The sequence below is a fragment of the Oncorhynchus mykiss genome, chromosome 15, assembly GCF_013265735.2.
Source record: "Oncorhynchus mykiss isolate Arlee chromosome 15, USDA_OmykA_1.1, whole genome shotgun sequence".
Lineage (NCBI taxonomy): Eukaryota > Metazoa > Chordata > Actinopteri > Salmoniformes > Salmonidae > Oncorhynchus > Oncorhynchus mykiss.
Window position 1 is genome coordinate 1395028 of NC_048579.1, and position 9526 is coordinate 1404553.

At 41.3% G+C, this 9526-nt stretch overlaps 1 protein-coding gene across 2 annotated transcripts in view; it reads left to right on the plus strand.

Annotated features, from left to right (window-relative positions):
• map3k22 (mitogen-activated protein kinase kinase kinase 22) overlaps positions 1-9263 on the plus strand; it is a 103651-nt gene extending 94388 nt beyond the window's left edge. For both annotated transcript variants that reach the window (XM_036945633.1, XM_036945634.1), the window contains exons 16-18: positions 1283-1412; positions 7764-7941; positions 8149-9263. In XM_036945633.1, coding sequence (XP_036801528.1) covers positions 1283-1412; positions 7764-7941; positions 8149-8377 — 537 coding nt within the window. In that variant the 3' untranslated portion in view covers positions 8378-9263. The remainder of the gene's footprint in view (positions 1-1282; positions 1413-7763; positions 7942-8148) is intronic.
• Positions 9264-9526: the final 263 nt, after the last annotated feature.

The window sequence follows — 9526 nt, forward strand, 5'->3', positions numbered from 1 at the left end:
CACCTATCATACTACTATGGCTGACCCTGTAAAACAACACCTATCATACTACTATGACTGACCCTGTAAAACAACACCTATCATACTACTATGACTGACCCTGTAAAACAACACCTATCATACTACTATGACTGACCCTGTAAAACAACACCTATCATACTACTATGACTGACCCTGTAAAACAACACCTATCATACTACTATGACTGACCCTGTAAAACAACACCTATCATACTACTATGACTGACCCTGTAAAACAACACCTATCATACTACTATGACTGACCCTGTAAAACAACACCTATCATACTACTATGACTGACCCTGTAAACAACACCTATCATACTACTATGGCTGACCCTGTAAAACAACGCCTATCATACTACTATGACTGACCCTGTAAAACAACACCTATCATATTACTATGACTGACCCTGTAAAACAACACCTATCATATTACTATGACTGACCCTGTAAAACAACACCTATCATACTACTATGACTGACCCTGTAAAACAACACCTATCATACTACTATGACTGACCCTGTAAAACAACACCTATCATACTACTATGACTGACCCTGTACAACACCTATCATATTAATATGACTGACCCTGTAAAACAACACCTATCATACTACTATGACTGACCCTGTACAACACCTATCATATTACTATGACTGACCCTGTAAAACAACACCTATCATACTACTATGACTGACCCTGTACAACAACACCTATCATACTACTATGACTGACCCTGTAAAACAACACCTATCATACTACTATGACTGACCCTGTAAAACAACACCTATCATACTACTATGACTGACCCTGCAGAACAACACCTATCATACTACTAGGGTAATATGTTGTTGTACAGGGTCAGCCGTAGTAGTAGTAGTAGTAGTACACCTATCTGGTGTTTGTGATAATAAAACATGTTTAAGTTAACTGGTCACCTGTCTGGTCCCCCCTCGGTCGGTTTGGTCCCCCCGTCGATCGGTTTGGTCCCCCCGTCGGTCGGTCCGTCTGATCTTTCTGTCGGTCTGGTCTCTCTGTCGGTCTGGTCTCTCTGTCGGTCTGATCTCTCTGTCGGTCTGATCTCTCTGTCGGTCTGATCTCTCTGTCGGTCTGGCCTCTCTGTCGGTCTGGTCTCTCCGTCAATCGGTCGGTCTGGTGTCTTTCTCGTCTCTCTGTGTGTCTGTGGTCGTCTGTCTGTCTATTCGGTATCTCTGTCCCGTCTCTCCGTCTGGTCTGACCAGTTTCTCTGTCTATTTCAGGGTTCCATTAAGGACCAGTTGAAGGCATATGGGGCGCTGACAGAGAAGGTGACGCGGCGCTACACCAGACAGATCCTCCAGGGAGTCTTCTACCTTCACAGCAACATGATCGTACACAGAGATATCAAAGGTCTGGTCATATTGAAACACAGCAACATGATCGTAAACAGAGATATCAACGGTCTGGTCAGGACTTACAGGATGGTGTGTGTGTATCTGTCAAATCATATCCCATTTTATTGTTAAACAACCGGTGTAGAGTGAGTGAAATGCTTCCTGAAGGTCTGTCCGGTCTGAGACAACAACATAGGAGAATATACTGAACAAAATCAATGACACGCCAATGGGCCTAAGGATCTCTGTGCAAAGTGGAGCTTTGGCGGCCTCAAAAGCATAGTTACAGTCCTGGGACCGCTTAAATGGTACCTTGGGACTAAGCAGAGTTGAAAGGGGAGCTACTACCGTCGAGAAATTCTTACAGAATGTACCTTACTATCCCCAGGAATTTGCGCAACTGGCGGCGAGTTGTGGGAGCAGGAAAAGCAACAATTGCTTCCACTTTACCAGTTACAGGGCGCACTGGACCTCGTCCCAACGGTACTGGTATCCATGCAGTACTTGTGTAGCATCGCCTTCAGCGTCTGATGCCAGCGTTCGAGAGCCCCTTGACTCTCTGGATGATACGGGCTGGAGACCTGATGGGAAATACACAATGTCTTTAACACATTTGAGAACAGTTTTGACAAAGTTGAATCCCTGATCAGTTTGGATTACTTTGGGGAGTCCAAACGTAGAGAAGAACTTCACTAGTGCCTTCACCACAATCTTAGCCGTTATAGTACGGAGAGGGATAGCCTCTGGGTATTGAGTGGCACTGCACATCATTGTTAGTAAGAACTGGTTACCTGACCTGGTGTCTCATAAGATTTGTATGGGCTTTAGATCAGCTTGTTCTCCAGTTAAGGAAATACAACCGGTAGAGATAAACGGAGCATAGATAGGATCTGGTTTCCCAAATGAATCAATAACTCGGTTGAATCAACTCGGTCCAACAGACGAGCCAAAGACTTGACTAAACCCAAACTTTTCATTTTGGGGATGGTGGCCTCACCTTCAGCCTAGTGGTCCCATCTGAACGACCCAAAGCAGAAGATAAAAGGTCAGGGCAATATAAAGGGGGTACGAGCAACCCCTTCCTCCGCCCTGTCCTCCGACTTGGCATCGGGAGGTCTACCCGTCTCCTCTCCTGAAACTTCCCCCTCATCATCTTTCAATAAGAGAATTCGTTCTCTCACTAAACCCTCCCTGACTAGCACCAAAAGCTCAGCCATTAGGGCTTTCTCAGGGATGAAAAGGTCTACTTTACGCAACCCCACCAACCGATCAACAGAGGGCGCTTCAATGAAGATGGAGATGGCTGAGGCAGCCATCTTGTACACTGCAGTCTACTAAACACGCACATAAACTAAACAAGTCATCCAAACTCACAACCCACCATCACACCTCAATCACCAATCACAGAGAGCTCAGAGCACCAGGGTCCGATGGGCTTAATGATCCCGGATGAGCCCCCATTATGTTACGCCTCTTGGAGGGAACGCAACACCCTGCTACACTCAACTCCCCGTGGAGGTAAAGAGGTATGGGACTGTAGGTGGAGGTAAAGAGGTATGTGACTGTAGGTAGAGGTATAGAGGTATGGGACTGTAGGTGGAGGTATGGGACTGTAGGTGGAGGTAAAGAGGTATGTGACTGTAGGTGGAGGTATGTGACTGTAGGTGGAGGTAAAGAGGTATGGGACTGTAGGTGGAGGTAAAGAGGTATGGGACTGTAGGTGGAGGTAAAGAGGTATGGGACTGTAGGTGGAGGTAGAGGTATGGGACTGTAGGTGGAGGTAAGTGACTGCAGGTGGAGGTAAAGAGGTATGGGACTGGAGGTGCAGGTAAAGAGGTATGTGACTGTAGGTGGAGGTAAAGAGGTATGGGACTGTAGGTGGAGGTAAAGAGGTATGGGACTGTAGGTGGAGGTAAAGAGGTATGTGACTGTAGGTGGAGGTATGTGACTGTAGGTGGTATGGGACTGGAGGTGCAGGTAAAGAGGTATGTGACTGTAGGTGGTATGGGACTGGAGGTGCAGGTAGAGAGGTATGGGACTGTAGGTGGAGGTAAAGAGGTAAGTGACTGTAGGTGGAGGTAAAGAGGTGTGTGACTAGGTGGAGGTAAAGAGGTATGGGACTGTAGGTGGAGGTAAGTGACTGTAGGTGCAGGTAAAGAGGTATGGGACTGGAGGTGCAGGTAAAGAGGTATGGGACTGTAGGTGGAGGTAAAGAGGTATGGGACTAGGTGGAGGTAAAGAGGTAAGTGACTGTAGGTGGAGGTAAAGAGGTATGGGACTGTAGGTGGAGGTAAAGAGGTATGGGACTAGGTGGAGGTAAAGAGGTAAGTGACTGTAGGTGAAGGTAAAGAGGTATGGGACTGTAGGGGGAGGTAAAGAGGTATGGGACTGGAGGGGGAGGTAAATTGGTATGGGACTGTAGGTGGAGGTAAGTGACTAGGTGGAGGTAAAGAGGTTTGTGACTAGGTGGAGGTAAAGAGGTATGGGACTGTAGGTGGAGGTAAGTGACTGTAGGTGGAGGTAAAGAGGTTTGTGACTAGGTGGAGGTAAAGAGGTGTGTGACTAGGTGGAGGTAAAGAGGTATGGGGCTGTAGGTGGAGGTAAAGAGGTATGTGACTGTAGGTGGAGGTAAAGAGGTATGGGACTGTAGGTGGAGGTAAAGAGGTATGGGACTGTAGGTGGAGGTAAAGAGGTATGTGACTGTAGGTAGAGGTAAAAAGGTATGTGACTAGGTGAAGGTAAAGAGGTATGGGACTGTAGGGGGAGGTAAAGAGGTATGGGACTGTAGGTGGCGGTATGGGGCTGTAGGTGGAGGTAAAGAGGTATGGGACTGTAGGTGGAGGTAAAGAGGTATGTAACTGGAGGGGGAGGTAAAGAGGTAAGTGACTGTAGGTGGCGGTATGGGGCTGTAGGTGGAGGTAAAGAGGTATGTAACTGGAGGGGGAGGTAAAGAGGTAAGTGACTGTAGGTGGAGGTAAAGAGGTATGTGACTAGGTGGAGGTAGAGGTATGGGACTGGAGGTGCGAGTAAGGATGACTGCCAGGCACGACTCCAACACCATCATTAAGTTTGCTGATGACACAACAGCTGTAGGCCTGATCACCGACAACGATGAGACAGCCTATAGGAAGGAGGTCCGAGACCTGGCCATGTGGTGCCATGACAACAACCTCTCCCTCAACGTGATCAAGACTAAGGAGATGATTGTGGACTACAGGAAAAGGAGGACCGAACACTGCCCCATTCTCATTGACGGGGCTGTAGTGTAGGGGTTCGAGAGTGAATGTCCACATCACCAACAAACTAACATGGTCCAAACACACCAAGACAGTTGTGAAGAGGGCACGACTACACCTTTTCCCCCTCAGGAGACTGAAAAGATTTGGCATGGGCCCTCAGATCCTCAAAAAGTTATACAGCTGCACCATCGAGAGCACTGGTTGCATCACTGCCTGGTATGGCAACTGCTCGTCATCTAACCGTAAGGCACTACAGAAGGTAGTGTGTACAGCCCAGTACATCACTGGGGCCAAGCTTCCTGCCATCTAGGACCTCTATACCAGGTGGTGTCAGAGGAAGGCCCTAAAAATGGTCAAAGACTCCAGTCACCCTAGTCATAGACTGTTATTTTTGCTAACGCACGGCAAGCGGTACCTGAGCACCAAGTCTAGGACCAAAAGGCTCCTCAACAGCTTTTACCCCTAAACCATAAGACTGCTGAACAACTAATCAAATGACCACTGTACTATTTACATTGACCCCCCCCCCTCCTCCATTTGTTTTGTACACTGCTGCTACTCTCTGTTTATTAACTATGCATAGTCACTACCTACCTACATGTCCAAATTACCTCGACTAACCTGAACCACCGCACACTGACTCGGTACCAGTAACCCCTGTATATAGTCTCGTTATTGTTATTTTATTGGGTTACTCTTCATTTTTTACTTTAGTTTATTTGGTAAATATTTTATCTTTCTTGAACTGCATTGTTGGTTGTAAGTAAGCATTTCACGGTAAGGTCTACATCTATTGTATTCGGCGCATGTGACCAAGTTTGATTTGTTTTGAGAGATGAGCAAAAGAGAGGCCTCAGGAAGGACCTCTAAGCCGTGATACGTCCCTTTGTCTCTGTCTGTGTGTCTGTCTGTACCAGTGTCAATGGCAGATCACTTTTTTTAGCTACTTTCTCTAATTTGTGTGGAAATATTATGGTCCATGTGTGACGAGACTAGTGGTAGTATTATAGTAGTATTATATAGTGGTAGTATTATATAGTAGTATTATAGTAGTATTATAGTAGTATTATATAGTAGTATTATATAGTAGTATTATATAGTTGTATTATATAGTTGTATTATATAGTGGTATTATGGTAGTATTATATGGTAGTATTATATAGTGGTATTATAGTAGTATTATAGTAGTATTATATAATAGCAGTAGCATATTATATAGTGGTAGTATTATAGTAGTATTATATAGTAGTATTAGTAGTATTATAGTAGTATTATATAGTAGCAGTAGTATATTATGTAGTGGTAGTATTATAGTAGTATTATATTATATAGTGGTAGTATTATAGTAGTATTATATAGTGGTAGTGTTATAGTAGTATTATATTATGGTGTGATGGTGTGATAGTAGTATAGCAGTATTATATAGTAGTAGTGTTATATGGTGGTTGTATTATAGTAGTATTATATAGTAGTGGTATTATATCATATATATACTATATAGTATTATAGTAGTATTATATAGTATTATATAGTAGTAGTATTGTATTATATAGTGGTAGTATTATAGTAGTATTATATAGTAGTAGTATTGTATTATATAGTGGTAGTATTATAGTGGTATATTATATCGTGGTAGTATTATAGTAGTATTATATAGTAGCAGTAGTATATTATGTAGTGGTGGTATTATAGTATTAATATATTATATAGTGGTAGTATTATAGTAGTATTATATAGTAGTAGTATTACATTATATAGTGGTTGTATTATAGTAGTATTATATAGTAGCAGTAGTATATTATGTAGTGGTGGTATTATAGTAGTAATATATTATATAGTGGTGGTATTATAATAGTATTATATAGTAGTAGTATTACATTATATAGTGGTAGTATTATATAGGGGTAGTATTATAGTACTATTATATTATATAGCGGTAGTATTATATTATATCTTTGTAGTAGTATTATATAGTAGTAGTATTATATTATATAGTGGTAGTATTATAGTATTTTATAGTAGTGGTATTATATAGTGGTAGTATTATATAGTGGTAGCATTATAGTGGTATTATATAGTAGTAGTATTATATTATTTAGTGGTTGTATTATAGGGGTAGTATTATAGTACTATTATATAGTAGTATTATATCATATAGTGGTAGTATTATAGTATAATTATATTATATAGTGCTAGTATTATAGTACTATTATATAGTAGTAGTAGTAGTATTATAGTATATAGTGCTAGTATTATAGCAGCAGTATATTATGTGGTGGTAGTATTATAGTAGTAGTATATTATATAGTGGGAGTATTATGGTAGTATTATATAGTGGGAGTATCATAGTAGTATTATATTATATAGTGCTAGTATTATAGTATCATTATATTATATAGTGGTATTATAGTAGTAGCATTATATTATATAGTGCTAGTATTATAGAGTGGTAGTATTATTTTGTATTATGAAGTAGTAGTATTATATAGTGCTAGTATTATAGTATAATTATATTATATAGTGGTAGTATTATATTGTATGGTGGTAGTATTATATAGTAGTAGTATTACATGATATAGTGGTAGTATTATAATAGTGTTATAATATATAGTGGTAGTATTATAGTATATAGTGGTAGTATTATAGTATATAGCGGTAGTATTATAGTAGTATTATATAGTGGTAGTATTATAGTAATATTATATAGTAGTAGTATTATAATAGTGTTATAATATATAGTAGTAGTATTATTATATAGTGGTAGTATTATAGTAGTATTATATAGTGGTAGTATTATAATAGTGTTGTAATATATAGTGGTAGTATTATAATAGTTATAATATATAGTGGTAGTATTATAATAGTGTTAATATATAGTGGTAGTATTATAGTAGTATTATATAGTAGTAGTATTACATTATTTAGTGGTAGTATTATAGTGTCATTATATAGTGGTAGTATTATATTATATAGTGGTAGTATTATAGTAGTATAATATAGTAGTAGTATTACATTATATAGTGGTAGTATTACATTATATAGTGGTAGTATTATAATAGTGTTATAATATATAGTGGTTGTATTATATAGTGGTAGTATTTTTCTTCATACTCTCTGTTGTCCTCTAGGTGCCAACATCCTGAGAGACTCCACTGGCAACATAAAGCTGGGGGACTTTGGGGCCAGTAAACGCATCCAGACCATCTGCATGTCAGGAACTGGCATCAAATCCGTCACCGGCACACCTTACTGGATGAGCCCAGAAGTCATCAACGGAGAAGGATACGGACGCAAAGCTGATGTCTGGTAAAAAGCATAGACTCATAATGCAGTCCGTTTTTTAGTGCCATTCACACTTTTACAAGAACATTTTGCGATATCAAATTGTGAAACAAATTCCTGATTTTCTTGCCTTGTTTAAGAATATACACTAAAGGTGATTTATTTCTCATGTTTGTCTCCTGATGTACTAGATGAAGTGGTTCTGTCTCCATAAAGTGTTTTGTCTGTCAGGTCTGTGGCGTGCACAGTGGTGGAGATGCTTACCCAGAAGCCTCCCTGGGCGGAATACGAGGCCATGGCAGCTATCTTTAAGATAGCCACGCAGCCCACCAAGCCCTTCCTCCCTGAGGGTGTTTCCGAGGCCGCCCGGGACTTTGTGCGCCAGGTGTTCATAGAGGAGAAGTGGCGTCCCACGGCCGAGAACCTCCTCTCACACCCCTTCGTCCAAGGGGGGTTCTGACCCTGACCTCTAACACCCCCAGGGCCACCCTGCCTCCCAGGCCTCTCCACAGCTCCAGTCCTCCAGGCTTCCAGGGCCCAGCACCACTCCACTCCAGGGCCCAGCACCATGATGCCAGACCTGATCATAACCTGAGCCCCAGTCTCTCTCCTTCACCAACTAACTGGCCCCAGACCTGATCATAACCTGAGCCCCAGTCTCTCTCCTTCACCAGCTAACTGACCCCAGACCTGATCATAACCTGAGCCCCAGTCTCTCTCCTTCACCAACTAACTGGCCCCAGACCTGATCATAACCTGAGCCCCAGTCTCTCTCCTTCACCAGCTAACTGACCCCAGACCTGATCATAACCCGAGCCCCAGTCTCTCTCCTTCACCAGCTAACTGACCCCAGACCTGATCATAACCTGAGCCCTAATCTCTCCTATATGTTGTCTGTCTTGTGATCAGTGGTCACCTTCTATATTCTGTTAGGTTAAGAGCAAACTCTGAAAATACATCCCACCTGTCAGGACTGTAAGTTAGTCATCTAGTGTCCCTGTTGTCTTTGAGTAATATTCTGCTTCAAAGGGGATTGTGAACAATGTTTGTAATACATCCTAGATGAACACTTGCAGTTACCTTAACAGTTGATGTCTATACTTTGACCTGAGATATGTACATTTAGTTTTGTCTGAATTGCCAAACGCCTTACAATGAATGACGAGTTGTAAAATAGCATTCGTGTACATTTACAGAATGACCCTGTTTCTACAACATTAGCACTCTTTCTAATTCGGAAAGAGACTGTTGCACATTTTATAGCATGTATTCAGTAGGTGCCCCATTGCAGGATAATCAACAGGAAAAAATAGATGCTGTAAATATATTTGACATTTTTATAATTTCATAATGAGAGAAATGTTTCTTTTTATTCCACTGTTTGGAGAAAAATACCAAACATTTGTATTGTTGTGAATGGTTACTCGCCGTGTATAAGCAAGCAATTCTCCTACGCTGACCAGCCTGTTTAAATCCACGTTTGTGCCATGTTTCGTTCTATCCCCGTGTATTGTTCACCAGCACAGAACTGTCCGAAGAGAGTTCAGTAATGCTCCTTGTTCTTCCCAGAGTTGGAAACAAAAATAACTCCCCCATCTAGAACATGGAT